We start from the raw sequence: 19,056 nt of genomic DNA, 5'->3' as shown, positions 1-19,056 counted from the left end.
GGAATCAGTCCAAATCAGATTCCAAGATTAAAACAATTTCTTTATTTCAATACATAGATCCAATATTCACATATCCTGGCCTAGGGCAGGGAGAGGAAGAAAAGTGTACTTAGTTTGTCTTGTCCCCAAGAAAGGGTATATAGCTAAGTCACCCTTCACTGCCAGCACAGACCCTCAGAAGCCCTAGATTCTGAGCTCCAGATATCAAGATCAAGGGAGGCTCACCCTGCTTCAAAAGAGCTCAAAGAGCCTGCTCCCAAGAAGGCAAGCCTTCTGCTCTTTTCTCCTCCATCCTTAGGACACAAAGTCCTTCTCTCTGGCCAGGCATTTGTTGGTGAACTCAAGGAGATTGTATCCAACTCTTTATCTGCAGCAGCTATACTACGTCTCTGATACTCCATTTTGGAGCACCCCAGAGATCAGTTTCTGGACATACTGCTGACGCAGAGGGGGCAACTGGGGATACTGCTCAAAACCCTCTGGAAGGGTGGCATCAGGAAGCTTATAGTGGAGAAGGTGCTGCCGAAGACCCTGCGAAAAGGGAAGAAACTTTATGAAGTGGGTGGTGAGATCCTGTTGAGATTTCTGTTCCCCAAGACCCTCTATTCTCCCATCCTCCAGGATATGCCCCGCCCTACCTCATCTGGCAGCAGCCAAGTTTTCTGCAGCATGCTCTTGCGGGCAGCCTTTACCTCATCCTAGAGGCAGAACAGGGAGAGGTGGCACCAGGTCAAGAGTGGGTACCCATCACTGCCTTGCCTGGTCCTCACCTCCTCCCCAGCTGGCCTGGAAGCAGTTCAATTGCAAGCTCTCTTCCTCCCTCTGGAGATGGGGATGTAACTTACTGAGCTCTTTGGGTCCTGGGAGAAGATGAAGCTGTTGACATGAGCCACAGCCACAGCATAGAGCACGGGGCACCAGCGTGGACGGAGCGCACCAGTAACCAGAGCCCGGAAGTAGAGCTGAAGGAGGGCCAGGTTGTCTTCAGGAGGCCCCGTGTAGCAATCCAGGGACACAGGCAACTGTCACAGGGGAAATGAGACATGCTGAGGGTGAAGGTGAGAATGTGTATCACTAGACAACAGGGTGGATGGTTGATGGCCACATGAAGCAAATCATGAGGGCAGAGATTAGGTTCTGGACAGACATCCATCCCTCCATCACAAGGATCTAGGGTAAATTCTAAAGAGCTGGAAAGCAAGGGAAACTGGGAAACCGAAAAGCAGTTGTGAGTTTCTACTGCCACCGCTACTTGTTTAATTTACTTAATTAAAACTTTCAAAATGTCATGTTCAGCTGCTCAGTTACATAACCAAACCTTTCAAAAGTTCATGTTCTTTGGGCTAGTAATTCTTTTTCTAAAAAATTATTTTTAATTTCATGCAGAAGTGATTATGAGTTTATGTCCAATGGTGTTTATCACAATGTTATTTAAAATAGCAAAAAATCAGAAACAACTTTCATGCCCAATAAGGGGTTCTGACAAACTGGGGTGCACCTATACCATAGATTATTACATAATAATAAAAAATGTTGATTTTTTAGAATATTTAATGATGTGAGAAATGCTTATTAAATAATGGTAAGTGAAGAAAACATTATGCAGTGATCTCAGTTTTATAAAAATATATATGTACATTAAAAAAGACTAGAAAAATAGATAAATCAAAATAGTTACCACCTGGCAGTGGGATTGATAATGGGTAACTGTTAATATTCTTTTTAATTCTTAAAAGATTCTATATTTTCTTTTTAGGTTTTTATATAAAATATACATTTATATTTTACATACATATATTTAAATGTTTATATTTCAAGTTTACCAGAATAAGTTACACTGAAGATAAAAAACCAAATCTTAAGTAAAAAGTAACTTTTTACAGCTTATGAGTTTAACTCCTTAGCCTGATATTTGAGCCCTTTACGACTTTCTTAGCCTTGTTTCCAACAAGTTCCCAAACTGAAATCTATTCTAGACTCCTTTCTCCTCCCACCCTGTCGTCTTATTCCCTCCTGCCTCTGAGCCTCACTTATGCTCTACCACTAGGTGCATTCTGTCCTTCCTTCGTAACAATCCAAATTCTACCCAACATTCAGTGCCCAGGTCAATCCCCATTTCCTCCACAAAGTCTTCTCCTTCGGGGAAGCCCACTTTGATCTCTCCTTTCTCTTAATCCTGACTTGACACCTAGAATGTGAGTAACTGAGAACTACGTTGGCTTTAGTACATCTCTTATCTGGACTGTAGCACCTCAAGAGCAAGGAGCTGTGCCTTGTTATAATAACGAACACCCAGTGTATGCCAGATACCATGGTAAACCCTTTTCGTGGATTCTCTTAATCTCCTTAAAGCCCCCAAGGGGCAAGATTAGGAACCTGAAGCCCACCAAAGCTCCCCACTGCTCAGGACTGCATCTCCAAGGCCCAGTACAGGATGCCCATGGTGGGTGGGCTCCGCTGGGCTGAGAAAAGTACCTGAGTCAGAGGCAGGGCCAGAGCTCGCAAGGCTCCCACATGCTCCCCAAACAGGGCAAGGCGCAAGGTGACGCTGAACCGACGCTGCAGGGGAAGGAGGACCAGAGCCCCAAAGAGGTGGTCACCAAAAGAGACAGCCTCAAAATGCTCCAGGAAGTTGGCATAGAGGTCCGGGAAAGACGTCAGGCCTGGAAGTGGGCAATCCAGTTTGAGGTTTGGTAGGACTTCAGGCTGGCACAGCCGGGCCAAGAGGGCCGCCACCAGACGTTGTATTGGGGTCTCCCGGAACAATTCACTGTCCACCAGGAACACACACATGAGCCGTGCCAGGCGGGCAGCAGGAGGCACAGTCCAGAGGGCCTGCGGGCGCCAGCTCTCCAGGACTAGCACCCACTGCAGGGCTCGCATGGCTGTGCCCACGGTATCAGCAGGAGAGAGCCCCGATGGAGTATCTGAGGCCCGATGGTAGAGGTGAATCAATGGCAGGAAAGGCCAGTCAGTGGGCAGCAGCGGCTCCTTAGGCACAGGGAGCAGCAGGGCTGGGACTCGCCGTAGCTCCCCTCGGTGCAAGGCTTGAGAGGCCAGCAGGCTGGCTTGGGCCAGTGAGCAGTGGGTCAGGTAGCAGCTGCGGATACTGGGAAGGTCCTGGCAGGCTTGAGCTAGCAGAGCCCCTCGCCCACACCCCAAGTCCTTGCCACTCCCCAAGGAGAGCCGGTCAGAGAAATCAGCTGCCTCGAGGCCCCCTGATGCTCTTTCCCTGTAACAGAACCCAAAAGCCAAAAATGAGGGCTGGAACCCTGGCATAGCCCTGAAGTCCATGCCAGCTCTCCAGGGCTTCCCAGAGGCTCCTAGGTCCAAACCTGCTCCACTCTGTTCCCCTAATAACCTTCCATGTAGTGTGTGTAGCTGTTAAGAGAAGGAACACTAGAGCCAGATGTCTAGGTGCAAGTTTACAGAACTTCTCTGGCTTCAGCTTCCTCATAGTAAAATGGGGATAATAATAATATCCATCTCATGGTACAGGTAAGATAATTAAAATAGAGTAGCACACAAAGAGTAAGTACTGAGTAACTGTTACCTATTACAAGCATATAGCTAATTTATATATTATTTTTTTGCCACACAGTCACAGAAGTCTCATAGTAATTCTCTAGTGTGCTATCCTCATCCTCACTTTACTAATGAGGAAATGGAAGCTCAGACAGGTTAAATGTTAGTCCTTGGAAGAAAGAGAATTAAATTCAGGTCTCTTAGCCCCAAATTCAGGGCTGCTCTGTCAACAACCACAGCAGCCTCTCAAAGGGCCGTGTTGATACCACCAGCCCTAGACTTACGGGAGGAACTCCAGCCGGAATACACAGCTCAGCAGTAGCTCATGGGCAAGGTGCTCGCTTCCAGGCAGCAGCCGGCTCAGCAGGGCCAGGGCCATGCTGTGATGGAGGGCAGCATCGGTGGCTGACACTGGCTGGAGTGTTGCCTGTGGACAGAAAAGCAGGGGTGGGTGTAGGGGGTAGGCAGAGGGGGTGAGACAGGACAAAGCAAAGACAAGTGAGCAAGAGAATATATGCTGATGGGTATAGATCCTGGACATGTCTGCAGGGAAGTAGGAACTGCATGGCCTGCCAGAAGCAACACAAGTTCCAGAGAAGCAGGATGGAGTTAACGGAAGTGGGGGACAGAGGTACAGGGGGTTGGGGCACCCACCGCTTTCTGGGCCAGAGAGAGTGCCAGGTACTGCAGGTGGCACTCGTGGCGCAAGGCCCATGCAGAGAAGGGTGTGAGGTGTGGCGCGGCCACGGGAGCCACGCATTGGAGGAAGTAGCTCCGGAGTCCTGGGGCAGCCAGTATGGCAGCCAGCTGAGGAAAAGCAAGCTTGTTCAGACTTAGGTGACTTTGATCCCTTCTGGGCTCCCCAGCTGCCCCCTCCCCAGCCAAACTCAGAGAAATGGGTGCTGGCAGAAGAAGCCTCCCCTCCCCAGGGTCACCCCCACTGCCCCATTCTGACTCCTGCCATCTCAGCCCCCTGCCTGGCCCCTAACCAGGTGCCCAGTGCTCACCTGGCCACATAGCCCCTTGTGGAACCGGGACATGGTGTTGAAAAGAGAGAGGAGGGCCGTGAGGAACGGGAAGGGCGAGGCTGAGCCGGCCAGACTGAGAGGGGGGCGGCCCCCTGTGCAGCCCAGTGATACCAAGCTGGGGAGAGCTTCAGGGGCCGGAGCAGAGGATTGCGGGTTGCAGAGAGGGGAGCAGCCCCTAGAGGCAGAATGGAGAAGCTGAGGGGGGCTCTGGCCTGATGTGTGCCAGGCTGGAAAGAGCTGCTTGGTCTGCGACCAAGGCCAGCAGGAACTTGGCCATGTAGACCAGTGCCCACTTCCTGGGAGCCCCCAACTGTTGTCTGCCAGGGATGCAGGTTTCCCTCAGGCTGAGGGGTTTCACCTGGGGATGGACCAGGGAGCTAGACCCAGGAACCCTGCAAGGAGAGAAACAGCCCCTTCCCACCCCACAACCACACACAGTACATACCCCAGGGAATCCCACAGGCTGCCCAGAGCGGGCTGGCTCAGCGAGGACAGCAGGGGCAGCAGCAGCTCCTCTGACAGGCGCTCCATGTCTTGAAGCCAATCTCCTGGGCACAAGCCTGGCTGGAAGACCAAGAAACTCACTGAGCTGATGGCCCAGGACCCCCATTCTCCTAGACCCTGTGCACCCAGGCCAAGCCCACGATTCCCAGAGCCCAAGACGGTCAGTGTTTGGAGGCTTCTGACTTCTGATCCTTCTGGAGAGAGAGAAGACCCTGAGGTTGCTCTGGCACCCATTGTCCAGAAAGCATAAAGGCTGCAGGGAGGCTGGGCTGCTGTGTGGGGGTTCTCTGGTCCCCACCAGAGAACATGGCTTCTTGGAAGCTCCACTGGGTGTAGAGGTGGAAAGAGGGAGACAGGTAGGAAGGAAAAGGTGGAGGGCAGGAAAAGGTAGAAATTGGTGGGGTAGGAGTGGAGAGGTGGAGACAGGGAGAAAGAGGATGGAATGCTAAGATGCAGGCAGGGCACCGGGGCAGGGTGGAAGGCAGGCGGGCAACACTCACCTGTTGGCTCCAGGCCTGGTAGTAGGCATCCAAGAAGAGCAGGCAGGCAGTGGGCACTGGGCCCAGGGCACTCCACATCTCAGGTTTGGGCAGCAACTTCAAGGTCTGTCTTAGACATGGCTCCACGAGAGGCTGGAGCCCAGACACCTGTGTCCAAGTGATCAGGGAAGTGGTGGCCGACAGACTGGCCTCAGCAGAGTCACTACAGGAGTGCCAAAAGGGGCTACAGTAAGGATCTGCCAGCCCCGCCTCCCCTCCAAGCTCTGGCCACCCTCTCCCCATGAAGGAGCACTCCCACCTGTCCTGAGTACCTGAAAGGACTTCCCTGCCAGCAGCTCAGGGCTCTAACTTACCTGCTGGGTTCAAGGGCAGTGCTGCTGGCTGCCAGGGTCAGCTGGGTGAGGAGAGTGAGCAAAGACGCTATCCTCTGCAGGGCCAGGGGCTGAGGGGGGTGGGTGCTGAGCTCCTTGGGCACAGCCTGCAGGGCCTGCATCAGCACTGGGTATAGCTCCCTAGGGGAGAACAAGGACCTCCTTTCAGTGTGAGAAGGGAGATGGAGATACAAGAAACAAAGCACAGCCCTGCCCCAGGGATCTGATCTGCATCCGGCTGAGCAGGAGCAGGAAGGGGAGGCTGAGGGCTGAGTATTCTCAGAAGGCTTCAAGAGAGAAGGCTGGGGGCTAAAGGAAGGAAATAGCCCCTTAAGGCTTCCCTCCATAACAGGGAATTTCAGTCTGATTTCACCAAGATACCAATGCTGTTGTGCACAGAATGTGGTTAACCCAGTTCTGTTCCACTTTCCCTGGCTTGTCCTGACTCCCAAGCTGTCTTCACTCCTCCCAGAATCACCTCCTCAACATGCTCAGCCTCCTTCCGAGCTTGAACCTTGAGCAAGGCTGAATCATCAGGTGAGGCCAGAGTGCAGAGCCAGAGAGGTCTGTGAGGGAGCCTACCTTTGTCTCTCCTCACCTGTAAAGGTCACCGCCCTGGCCATAGGAGGCGGCCATGGCCCACAGACGGAAGGCCTCAGTGCTCAGCATCTCTGCTTCCTCTGGGGGCAAGGCCAGTTCCTGGGGAGCCTCAGCTATAAAGCGGCACAGGCGGCTCCGGAGATCAAAGCTGCTCAACTAGGGGTGGGCACAGAGTCTGGGGATCAGCATCAGCTGGGAGCCCCAGTTTCCAAGCCTCAGGTTCTCTTACTATAGAGATTGCCTCAACTCAGCCCCATTCCAGGCCCTGCTGGTGCCACAGGGTCATAGCCCCAGGCAAGGGTGAGACTACCTCATCCATCCCTCCCTTCTTCCCTCCTTTTATTCAGCAAGCACTTGTTGGGGACCTTTTCTAGGGCTACTTGGCTATGGGGGATGGGTGCCTATTTGTATGTGGCTCTTCGGGTCTGGGTCCAAGGTCCAGGGAGCCTTCCCTGCACAAAATGAGAGCAGAGCAAGCCTACAGGATACACTAGGCTCTAGGTGATGAGGTTCTTGTCTGAAGCATTCTGTTGCATTTCTAAGCAACTGGAATATATACGAAGAGTAAGATGATATAAGTGGGCCACCTGGAGTGCAGGGGCCATGCTTAGCCCCGAGCCCAGCCCTGTCTCAAACCTCCGTCCCTCGCCCTGGGTCCTGCTTACCAGCCGGGCAGCAATATTCCTACCAGCTGAGGCCAGGACACGAAGCAGTTTCATGGCAGGAGCACAGGGCACTTGGTGTAGACTGGGGGTAGGCCCCACCCCCAAGGGGGACCAGCTGGTGGGCAGGAACTCTCGAACCACAGTCTCTATCAGCCGAGGGCACTCTAGGACCTGTGCAGAATGGGAGGCTGAGGTCAAGCCCAGGCCAGCTAGGCTCTTTGCCCATTCCTTGTCTCCTCTTTCTCACCCTTGTGGCTGACTCCAGGGAATGCCGGGCCAGGCGGATGAGCACGGCCAGGATGTCAAGGACCACAGAAGGTCCTGGGCAGGTCACCTCCAGCACGTAGCGCAGCCGAGGAAGAAGGTTAGTGGCCAGAAGCCCCTGAGGATCCAAGAGACAAACCCACTGCCAAATTCAACAGGGTCCAGGCCTTGACGACTCCTCTTGCCCAACATGTGTTTGTCCCGGAGGTCACGGGACCGGTACAGCTCCCCCAGCACTTTTACCTTGATGACATCATGTCGGGCCAGGTCAGATGGAGGCCGGTTTCCTTCCTCAGGGCTCTTCCTTTTTGCCTTTTCTGCTGGGGGTTCCTCATCCTCAACTTCATCCTCCCTGTCCTCCTGGCTCGGCATCAGAGGGAACACCAAAGCTCCATGGTACCAAGAGAAGGTGCTGTCGAGGAGCTCCTGCCAGAGGAAAGAGAGTGAGGGTGGGAAGAGGAGGGGATCAGGCCAGGAAATGGGTCCAGGAGTGGAGAGCAAAAGCTAGCCACAAAAGACAGAGAGGCAAGGCTCCTGGGTTTTGGGGCCTTTAGAAGAAGAGGGTAATGGGGCCACCCCATTTTCTGCTCTGCCCGGCAAAGCCTCAGCAATGAAGGCAGGCCCAGCAGGAGGAGCAGGGACCCTGATGCCTTGAAGCCTCATTCCTATGCCTGTTATACCTCATCTCCAGGAGCCACGAGCAGAGCCCGAAGAGCCCGGATAGCAGCTGCGATGACCCCATCAACTCTGTCATCCAGGGAGAAGCGCAGCAGGAAGAGGAAACCAGCATCCAAAAGGAGGTGCAAGACACTGCCCACCAGCCGGTCCCCAAACTCACCAGCCTGGGCCTGGAGGGTAGGAGGATAAAACCTGGCTGAAAACACTGAAGTTATAGAGTCTCGTCCTAAATCCTTCACTTGCCCACCTAGGACCCTGGGTTTGTCCCATTCCCAGTGTGACCCACGGGCAGCTGGTGTATGGATGAGTGAGTCAGAGTGAAATGGGCAGGAAGTGGGAAGGTCAAAGGTCGGGGGGAGGAGTGGGGTGGGCAGGACCAGGCCAGCAGTCCACTCACCCTGCAGATGACCTGGGCCAACACATGCAGCGCTAGTGCTCTCTGCTGGGACACCTGGCTGCGTGTCAGGTGGAACAGCTCCTGAAGGGAGTACCCTGCTCTCTGGGGCAGGGACAAGAAGTCAGAGGGAGCCAAGACACAGGGCAGCACCCACCAACAAATGTGCAGCAACCCCCTATCTGATGCTGAGTTCAGTGTCAAGGCGAAGACAAAGAAAAGGAAATGATATCTCTTGTCTCTGCTCTCCATGGATCCTCAAACTGGTAAAGAAAATAAGAGGTGAACACAAGTCACCATGGCACAAGGCAGATTGGGAGGAATGCAGTAACTGGTGTTTAATTTGCAACCAGAGAACAGGAGAGAGAGAAAGAAGGAGGACCTGGAAAAGTGATCTGGTCTCAGTGGATGGATAGAGTTTTGATGGCCTGGCATGGAGCAGAGGGTAAAGGCATTCCTTGGAGCAAGCCTCAGGGACTGAGCCCTGGAGGTCCTCGAGCACCGGATGTAAGTGAGGAGAAGGCAGCAGGAAGTGCAGCAGGAGTGAGGGAGGCAGAGCTGCAGGGTCAGCAGGGACAGAAAGCAGAAGGGCTGTACTGACCTTATTCTGTGAGCAATCTGGGGACCGGGCAACTTTCTGAGGCAAGGCAGAGCCTGAGCTGGGCCCGAGGAAATCAGTATGGCAGTCCCGCGAGGGACAGTAGGGAATGATGGCAAGAGGAGAGGACATGGTGATTGAGCAGAAACGAGAAAGTGAGGCTCTTAACTAGGAAGCATCATGCAGAAATGACTAACAGAATTGACAAGTTCTGGCGACTGACTGGGATGTGAGGGAATGAGGAAAAAGATTTCAAGCCTAAGAACTGAAAGGTCAGCAAGGCCGTGAATTGGAACCAGGCACACAGGAGGGCCAAGGCAGCTGAGCAGCCGTTCTTCTCCACGTGGTTGTTAAAAGTACTTGCTGAGAGCTGCCCCGGACTCCCTGGACCCCATGCCTCACCTCAGCCTCCTCTCCATGGTGGTGCAGGCCCAGATGGGTGGGAAGATCCACATCGGGGGCCAGTAGCTCTCCCTGAAGACTGAATCTGGCCTGCATCCTCTAGTGGGTAGAGAAAGAGGACTGTGGGCTGGGAGCATCAGTAACTTCCCCACATCGATTCCTCACCTTCAATCCCTGGCCTCTCAGGACTTAGGTCCTGACTCTACCTCTGGCTAGAATGGGGGCCCCTCTGGCCTTGCAGGCCAGGCAGGAAGAGGAGGGTAAGCACAAAGGTGAGGTATTTCTCAAACTCAGGGGAAGAGAAGGGCCTAAATTCTAGATGCAAGAACAGTAGCCCCACTCCCACCCCATCCCACCCCTCATGAGCCAGCTGGCCCTCCTCACCTCCTGCGTCTGCTGCCGCCGGAGTGGAGGAAGGTCCTGGGTCCAGTGGAGCTTCTCCAGCTCAACAGTGTCCATGTGCAGCCATTCTTTGTGGGGAGTCACAGGCAGTGCCAGAGCTGGGGAGGTGGAAGCAGAGTAGTGTTCCCTAAGGGGCTCAGCTCACTCTGGAATCCTGGTCATCACCCAGCAGCCACGTCCACCTCTGCTGAAGGGTCTGGTAGCCTCTGCCCTCAGCTATGGCTAATGGAATGGCCTGGAGCTGGAATATTTCAGATATGGTAGAACACACCCAGTCCTGAGATCTAACCCCTTGCTGGATGACACCAAGGATTTGTTGGGAGGGGAAAGTGGAAGGGGAAGAAGAAGGAAGAGAAGAAGAGGGAGGAAGGGAGGACCACACACACTAGGGAAAACAGAGTTCACTCTCTAGTACCAACCTTCCAAAGGAGCACGGAAGTGGGGACAATGAGGAGGGGGCAGCTGCACTGCTTCAGCAGAGCCAGATGTAGAAACACACACCTACAACATCCTCCTCCTTCCTCACCACCCGCAACCCCAACCCAACCTGCTCAACCGGCCTGGAGCTCATCTAGCGGCAGGAGGTTCCGGGCTCTCAAAATTCAATTTCTTCTCTTGTTAATCACTAATAAAATAATCCAGTTCCTGGAAGACGAGTGCAACCTCTGGCCTCTCTGCTTCGGGTCTGGCATGTTCATAAGACCCACGTTAGACTCTTCTTCCTCTCCTATCACCCTGGCCCTGCCACCAACCCCCCAACACTGAGGGCAGAGGCAGAAAGAACTGTGGGATGGATGAAGCCAGAGCTGGGGCAGCTACTGCAAAGGCAGGGGGCAGATGGTCTGGCGGGGGAGGGGGGCCACTCAGCCATCACACCCTGCTGTCTCTTACCAGGGAAGGGGGAGAAGGAGCAGTACAGGACAAGAAAACAGGAAGCATGTGCAGGAAGAATATACGCATCAGCAAATGAAGACTGATTTCAAGCCAATAATGAGGATTAATGTTAGATGTTCAACGACAGAGAAGATTCTCTCTCTTCCCATCTGCCAGGCTGAGAAGGAATACTTTCTTCTACTTTCAATCCCCGAAAGTATCCCCCTTTCCAAACCTGGGGCTTCTGGCTCCAGCGCTTCCTCCTGCCTGGGCTCGCTGGCAGAAGGTGGCGTGATGGGCTCCTTCCCAGCGACCTCAGGGGGTCCTCCTGGCCTCTGCTCCTCTGTGGCCTTCTCTCCTGCTTGCTCCCGGGTGTGGTTGTGAGATCTCAAGAAAGCAACCAAGCTGGGATCTAGAAGAGTGTGGAGGGGAGAGTGGGTGGGAGCAGATCCTCCCCAGTCTCCTAAAGACCTGAAACCTGCTGAATACTGCCTTTCTATGGGTGCCAAAGCCAAGACAAGCCACCTCCCAGCCCTGGCCTGAGCCCACTGGGCTCTCTTGGGAGACTTGATGACCCATATCTGTCACTGGGACCTGCCTGTCCACCTAGCCCCCTACCTTCACAGACCCCTGTCCCAGGTCTCTCTGCCCATCCCTGTTGCTTGGCGCCAGGTCAGGGGCCCAAAGTAAGTGGCTGTGGAATCCATACTGACTAGTGCCAAAAAGAAGGCATTTAAGAGGAATAATTTTTCTTTCAGCTAATTTATATATGTACAAATATTCACTAAAAACCTAATATATGCTATGCTTTATATAAGTGCTAGTGCTAGATACAAAGTTTGGAACAAGATTGACTTGGCGCTCCTGTCCTGGTGAACAGAAACTAGGAGGGAGATGTAGTATATAGCACAGCATCATGTAAGAGTATACAGTAGCCACACCAGAGTACAGCTGTGATACGCTGTATGTTACATGAGGGTGGTATAATATACATAGCATCCTAATTAAGAGCACAGCCCATGAGACCAAGTAGAACTGGTTTACATCTCATCTGGGTTCCTTACCAGGATGTGGTACCAGGCTGTGTGACCTGGGGAAGGATTTCTTAAGGTTTTGGGTTTTTGTTTTTTGTTTTTTTCATAAATAAATGAGGTTAGTACCACCTACCTCACAAGAACAGTTTGAGGACAGAGTGAAATGTGCTAAACTCCTCTGCCTGGCACTCAGAGGAAGCCTTCCTCCGTAAGTGGCAGTCCCTTCCCAGCCTGGTGTTGGCAGAAAAGCCAGGTACCCATACCAAGCTGAGCCAGCAACCGCTGCTGTTCCTGCAGGATCTCCTTCGGAGCCATGGCTTGCAGTCTTGCTATGTTCTCTTCATGGATGGTCTGGGCTTCCTGCTCAGCTTCCTGGGTCCTGAGCCCCTTCCCTGTAACCAGATGGGGTCCCTGGAAGCTGGAGCTGCCCGGTGGAAGCTGGTTGCCCTGCTTCCTAGGTGTGATGGCCGCACAGGTCACAGCACCTGGAAGCAGTGTACAATCGGTTTTATTGCCTCGCCCGAACTGGGCCTTCTGGCCCTCTTCCCTAATCCCATTGGCTCTGAAGACAGTTGGAAGCCCCCAAGATTTTCCAGGCACAGAGTGGAGCCCCCCTGGGTCCAGCACAGGACTCCAGGCACCCTGGGGTTGGGTTGGGATGATGACCTCTCCACTCATTCCTTCCCTTGGACTTTTATGAAAAGGCTTCCCTCAGAAACATCTTACTTTCTGACTCTTCTCTTGGATGACTAGGCAGCCATCTGCCTCCATAGGCCCACCCCCAGCTCTTCTGCTAGTAATTTGCATCATTAAAGGAATCTTCGCCTACATCTTTATTTTACAGTCTCTACCAGACACTTCTATCCCCTTCCTTTCTCCTACAGTCAAGTAATGGCCTGTTTTCTCCCTGTACCTAAGACCCACATGTGAACCCAGGATGCCCATACTCAGTACTCTAAGTGGGGATATGGGACAGTTCCTCTTTAGATGGCTCATAGCACTTCATACATGAGGCAAGGAAAATGTAGTACATCCAAAGATGACTCTATGATTGTGTGTTACAAAAAGGCCTCTTCAACCCCAGCTCACCCTCTGGTGGGTCCAAGGTAGATGCAACTTCTCTAACTGGTGGGACCTTGGCTTCAGCCTCTCTCCTTGCTGCAATTTCCTGAGCAAAGATACTTCTCTTACCAGATATTGCTGGCTTCCCCTATAGAGTAAAAAGAAAACCCAGGTGACTGATGCTCATTACCCCACTCTCTTCTCAACCTCTTTATACCAAGGCCACTGGAACAAAGAGACACAAAGGACTTGCTTAATCTCCAAGGGTTACAACCCTAGTCCTCAAGAAACAGGGCCCTATAGGAGCACAGGTCTTGAAGTCTGACAGACTTGAGTTGAATTTCTGGCTCTTCTATCTATTAGATGTGTGGTGTTGAACAAGTTACCAGTTTCCTTATCTGAAAAATGGAAATAATGATACATGTAGTTGTTACGAGGATTAAATGAAGTAATGCACATAAAGTGCTTATTGTGGTGCTGTTTTAATGACAGAATTGCTTATCATTATTAAGATTATCTACCTGGGGAAGATGAACTGTGATGCTCACCTGACTGTCCCCTAAATACCATCTAAGGTTACCTCTGCCTACCTGTCTCCCCTGCGAGCAATGGAATACAGGAGGGAAAGCAACGCCACTGGGCACAGGCAGATTCACAGCCACTGAACTTGTATCTCGTTCCTGTCAGCAAAGCACAAAGCAGAAGATGCAGAGATTTCCATAGGCCGGATCCTATCCTACCAGCCCCAGTTCTGTATGACTAGAATTCACCTTGCTTCTGATGGCACAGAGATTCTAAACCAGCCCCCACCCTGACTGGAGGGAGATAAAGTCCTACCTTTCTGAGTCACCCTCTATTCATAAGGCTCACCCCCCCACCCAACACCCTTGCTGCCCTAGGTTGCCTCATCCCATTCAACCAGGGTGAGACGCACAATAATCTTAGTCAAGACAGCAGTGATGTGCTGATCGTGCCTGTTCAGCCTCTCTTCAGGGTCCTCATGTTCAGGCAGGAGATGGCCAGGGCTGGGCCTGGCTCTCTTTGGGGGAGCAGGAACCAAAGCTGGGGGCAAATCTGGGAGATCTGAGAAAGAAAAAAAACCCAGATGTGAGGTTACTCATACCATCCCAGGAAGAGACTGAGGGCTAGGGGAAAGCCAAAGAAAGAAAGGCAGCTGTTGTGGGGCCCTGGTTCAAGCTATGTCACTTTGGGCAAGGTATGTAACCCCTGAGCCTCAGTTTCTTCATATGAAAAATGGGGCTGCAGCAACAGAGGCTATGCCATTCTGAAATAATGATGGGGCAGAATCCAGTCACATCAGGAAGAGGGAGAAGACCCTGAGGCTGTATCTTTCTTCCTCTCAACCTCATACCCACAGCCACTCACTGTCCAGCATCACCACATCCCGATGCTTCTGTAGCAGAGGCTGGTCCAGGTTAGCATCGCCACCTCTTCTACTTCCTTTCTTCACCAACTGTACTGCTGGGGCTGCACCAGTAGCAAGAAACTGACTCTGGAAGCGCAGCAGGTCCACCTCAGACTCCCCTGGCTTTGGTCTTGACAGCATCTTGACACTGCAGTTGCCTCCTTAGTGCAACTCTTTTCAGCACTGCTTCAGTGTATGGAATTCACCCTCATTCACCCCTAAAAGCAATAAAAATGATGGGCCCTCTGTAACTAACCTTGATTCTCTTTATTGTGCATCAGAGAAGACTTTTTACCCCTGGGTTCATATCAACTCGTTCCACCTCATTCATACTTTATTGCCATTCCCTCCCTACTCAGCCCTCCCTGATGTCATCAGCCCCGCAGCAATATTCACTGCCAACTTAAGTTGTTTACAGTGTGGATGATAAAACTCTCAGGAACAACCATAAGTGACCTAAGGAAAATGCCACCAGGAACCAGGCAGATAAATGTGTCATACCAGGGAGTGGTGATTCGGTATCAAACTGGAGGGAACATGCCTGGCCTAAAGATGTTCAAATTATTAAAATCCCTGGATTGTGAAAGATCAATATATAAAAGTCATCTGTATTTCTATACACTAGCAAAGAATAATCAGAAAACGAAATTAAGAAAACAATTCTATTTACAATAACATCAAAATGAATAAAATACTTAGGAATAAACTTCACCAAATAAGTACAACACTTGTACTCAGCCGGGCCCCACAACTACCCCAGGAGCTCTACAGCCTCGGGCGCTGCTGGACCACCCGCCCCAGCACAGAGAAATCACCGAGTCTGAGTCTGTGCGGCCCGCGGATGGAGGGCCGTGCCCGGGATCTCCGCATCGAAGAGGCTGCGGCCGCTCCTGGGCAGAGCAGAGACACTCGGGCAGGCTCCGACAAAGGAAATAGATACCCTGCACCAGAGCCCTCCACCCGGGTTTCCTGAAGTCCGTCTCTCCAGCCCAGCCCAGCCACTTATTTGGTCTATAATCACCTGGGCGCCGCCATCTTGCGCCGCTGGGGCCGTGCTTCCGCCGCCACCGGTTTTGAGCTTCCGCCCCGAAGCCCAGCCCCGCCTCCTAGGGCCTGGCTCCGCCCACCCTCGGCGGGAAGTGGAAGTTGCTCTCTAGGTGTTCAGTACGCGGGAGTGCTAAGATATCCCAATTGCGGCGCTGTACTCCACCGCGTAAGTTCTAGGCAGGCATTCGTGACTCTCATCCTTCGGATGTACAGCCGGCACAGCCCCTTCTAACATACAATACTCGTCACGGAGGCGAAGTTTTCCTCAGACGCCCTTGTGCACTCTCCAGCCCGGATAACCACATCCCGCATCCCAGCACCCAAGCTCAGGGGCAGCACTTAGAAACCTGCGTACACACGAATGTGTGTGATTATGAGTGAGCAAGAGGGTAACTATGAAAAAGGAAAGGCAAGGTCCAAAGAGAGAAACGCTGCAGGAATGGTAATAGTGAGGAGAGGAGAGGAGAGGAGAGGGGAGGGGAGGGGAGGAGAAGAAACAACAAGCCTCATTGCCTGCAAGGTGATTCTCATCGTGAGCATCCTGTTTGTTCATGCCAGTGCCCATTCTTGAAAATCCTCCCTCTTTTTTCTTCCACCCCATCCCTAAAGTCTTTCTCTTCCTTTAAGGCCTAGCTGGATTCAACTGTAAACCTTTACCAACTGGGCCCAGTCACTGAACTGTCCTTGGAATCTTCCATCTTGGTGCCATATTGTGAACATACTGCAGACCATCACCTATCACTGGTTAGCTTTTCACAAGCATGTGCCCTGTTTCCTTGTATAGACTGAGTTCCTTGGGGACATCAGGCCTTCTTCTTCTTCTTTTTTTTTTTTTTTCTTTTCATCCGTACTGCTCAGCACCCAGCATATTGCCATGCATGTAGGATCTTAGTAAATCATTACTGGACTGAAGGCCATCTTAGGGTACTTGATGTTAGTACAGGGGTTCCTAGACTTCAGCAGGCATCAGAAGTTCTGGAGGGCTTGTTAAACCAGATTGCTGGGCCTCACCCTCAGAGTTTCTGATTTAGTAAGTATCCAATAGGACCCCAGAATTTGCATTTCTATAAAGTTTGCAGGTATTCTACAGAATCCTTTAGCTTTCTCGGTTTCAACTTCAGCAGTAAATTTCAGCTACTAATATTTAGCCAGTCTTGGGGTCCAAATAGTACTGACTGGTCAGAAGTTACAATGAATGAGGGAGGGAAACTGGAACCAAAAATGTAGGAAGAATGAAAGTGGAAAATCACTGTTTGCAACCACTAATGAAATAATCTCTCCAGGCAATGATCATCAATGGCCGGTTAAACTATTAGGTAAAAATTTAATAAGGACTTTGTATGGATGGATCAGGTAGCCAACTTATGAACCTACTGATGAAGCTTAATAGTATTAAAAGTGGGGCCACTGGTCACAGTGTGCCTCCTGTTGTGATGCCATTGGAAATGCAAAAACACTTCCTAGCAAGCCTTCAAGCCAAAAAATTGAAGCTGAATCTAGTCAAGCATCTAGATCTACCAATCTACAGGAAATAGGGGCAGTAGAGGGACATGATAGCACAATGATACAATTAACCAAATCCAGATTGTGGAAAGTTCTGCAAATGACCTAGTCTATTCTGTAAATTTCATGTCCAGAAATGAAAAGAGATCTCATAGATTTAGGAATACATTAAGAGACTATCAATTAAATATGTGGTCCTTGTTTCTATCCTAATTCAAACAAACCTACTATAAAATGACATTTTTTTGAGACTGTTCAGGAAAACTAAATACAAAGTTTTATATGATGTTAAGTATTTTTTGATATTAGGTATTTTTAAAAAAATTTATTGGGTATGGATGTAATTTTTTTTATAAAATAAATTTTATAAAATAAAAATAAACTTTATTTTAAAATGATTTTAGATTTACAGAAAAATTGCAAAGAGTTTCCATTTACCCCAAACATGGTTTCCCCATTATTAACATCTAACATTAGCTTGGAACATTTGTTAGAATTAATAAGCAAATATTGACACACTGTTACTTAAGTCCATATTTTATTCAGATTTCCTCAGCTTTTCCCTCATGTCCATTTCCTGTTCCATCCAGGAGATCACATTACATTTAGTTGTCATGTCTTCTTAGGCTCCTCTTAGCTATGACTTAGTTTCATAGACTTTTTTTATTTTTGATTAGTTGGACAGTTTACAGCTTTACTGGTAGGGTATTTTGTAGAATGTCCTTCTAGGGTGGGTGGGTATAGCTCAGTGGTAGAGTGAAGGCTTAAAAAATATATTAAAAAAATTAAAATTGAAAAAAAAAAAGAATGTCCCTCCCTTGGGATGTGTCTGATAACTTTCTCATGATTAGACTGGAGTTATGGGTTTTGGGAAGGCAGACCACATAGCTGAAATGTCATTTTTATCATATCATATCAAATGTACCTATTACCAACATGACTAAACACTGTTGGCATTAACCTTATTCACTTGGCTGATTTTTGGCAATGTTTTTCAGGTCTTTTTAATGTAAAGGTAATTTTTTCCCCCTGCTTTCCATCCTGTCCTCTTTGGAAGGAAGTCACTACACTCAGCTCACACTTGAGTGTGATGTGTTCCCCATCTTGAGGGTGCAGTATATACATAAATTATTTGTAATTCTTCTGCATGGGCTATTTGTGCTATCCATTAATTAATTTATTAACATATAATATATTTTATAGTTATTAAGAAATTATAACTTATTCATTCACTTGTATTTATATCTGGCCCTTTGTTATACCCTTTGTGTGCATATATGTGTTTAGGTTGGGTTTTTTTGCTTTTGTTTTTGAGCACTTCCTTTCTTTCTGCCACTACAAGCTGCTCCAAGCTCATCTGGTATATTTCCTACCCCAATCCTAGAATTAGCCGTTTCTCCAAGGACCGTTGGTTCCTTTTTCCAGAAAATGGTATTTGAAACCAAAGATTTGAGTGCTAGTAGGTATGTACATTGCTACTGGGGTGTCTTGCTTTTCAGCCCTTCCCAGCTGACAAAGGAAATATATATGTACTGTTATATATACACATATCTATAAATATTTCTATATGTAATGGGTACATTGAGGATTTATTATACTATTCTCTTCACTTCTGTGTATATTTAAAGTATTCCACAATAAAAAGTTTTTTTTTTTAAAGTAGAGCCAGAAAAGCTCACTTGCCATGTTGCTGTTAAAGAGGCTCAAAAACAGAAATACAGACAGCCAGATAAATGGCATTCACACATACACACTCACACTTGACACTATTCCTCTCAGGGCCATCCCTAGGTAAAATTTTGAAGAGGGCACTTGTTTTTCTTCCACAGGTTTGAACCCATCTGCTGTTTCAGAAACCCCAGACTTACTGCTTTCTTCCTACTTCCTAAATCTGCTTCTGGAGAAAAGCCTGATAATTTAAAAGACGCGGTGATGTAAGTCAAAGTGTGGTCTCTTCTAGGAACTTACTTTCTGTTTCATCTTCCATTGGGCAAGGAGTGGCATTGTTTCTGGCTTAGGAATTTCAGACAAGGGATGTTCAGCAGGTACAACAGTCCCCAGCACTCCCAGCATCACAATGTAAGGTCATTTTCCTCTAACCCCCAGAGTCATAGACTCCCTGCTTTCTCTCAGGTGATGAGGAACACAATCTATGGCCTGCCCCATTCCTTAAATGGAAC

The 19,056-nt window shown here is 49.9% G+C and overlaps 1 protein-coding gene across 3 annotated transcripts; it reads right to left on the bottom strand.

Annotated features, from left to right (window-relative positions):
• Positions 1-14: 14 nt before the first annotated feature.
• On the bottom strand, positions 15-15,441 carry RPAP1 (RNA polymerase II associated protein 1). 3 transcript variants are annotated; one of them, XM_006176636.3, is made up of 25 exons: positions 15,348-15,441; positions 14,287-14,544; positions 13,835-13,983; positions 13,491-13,580; positions 12,928-13,048; positions 12,102-12,323; positions 11,040-11,216; positions 9,914-10,029; positions 9,530-9,628; positions 8,533-8,634; positions 8,138-8,305; positions 7,701-7,883; positions 7,441-7,575; positions 7,194-7,364; positions 6,527-6,684; positions 5,911-6,069; positions 5,558-5,759; positions 4,999-5,117; positions 4,533-4,728; positions 4,180-4,332; positions 3,810-3,952; positions 2,476-3,232; positions 846-1,022; positions 639-698; positions 15-531 (listed from the first exon to the last, which is right to left on the bottom strand). In XM_006176636.3, the coding sequence occupies exons 2-25, from the start codon at positions 14,465-14,467 to the stop codon at positions 382-384; spliced, it is 4,188 nt and encodes a 1,395-aa protein (XP_006176698.1). In that variant the 5' UTR covers positions 14,468-14,544; positions 15,348-15,441; the 3' UTR covers positions 15-381. The 3 variants fall into 3 exon arrangements, with proteins under 3 accessions (XP_006176698.1, XP_014407773.1, XP_014407774.1); XM_014552287.2 differs by lacking the exon at positions 15,348-15,441 and adding an exon at positions 15,142-15,326; XM_014552288.2 differs by lacking the exon at positions 13,491-13,580.
• Between the last annotated feature and the right edge of the window lie 3,615 nt (positions 15,442-19,056).

The sequence above is a fragment of the Camelus ferus genome, chromosome 6 (genome assembly GCF_009834535.1).
Source record: "Camelus ferus isolate YT-003-E chromosome 6, BCGSAC_Cfer_1.0, whole genome shotgun sequence".
In the NCBI taxonomy this organism is placed as follows: Eukaryota; Metazoa; Chordata; class Mammalia; order Artiodactyla; family Camelidae; genus Camelus; species Camelus ferus.
Note: the sequence above shows the minus strand (reverse complement) of the source record. Positions and strands in the feature narration are given on the sequence as shown.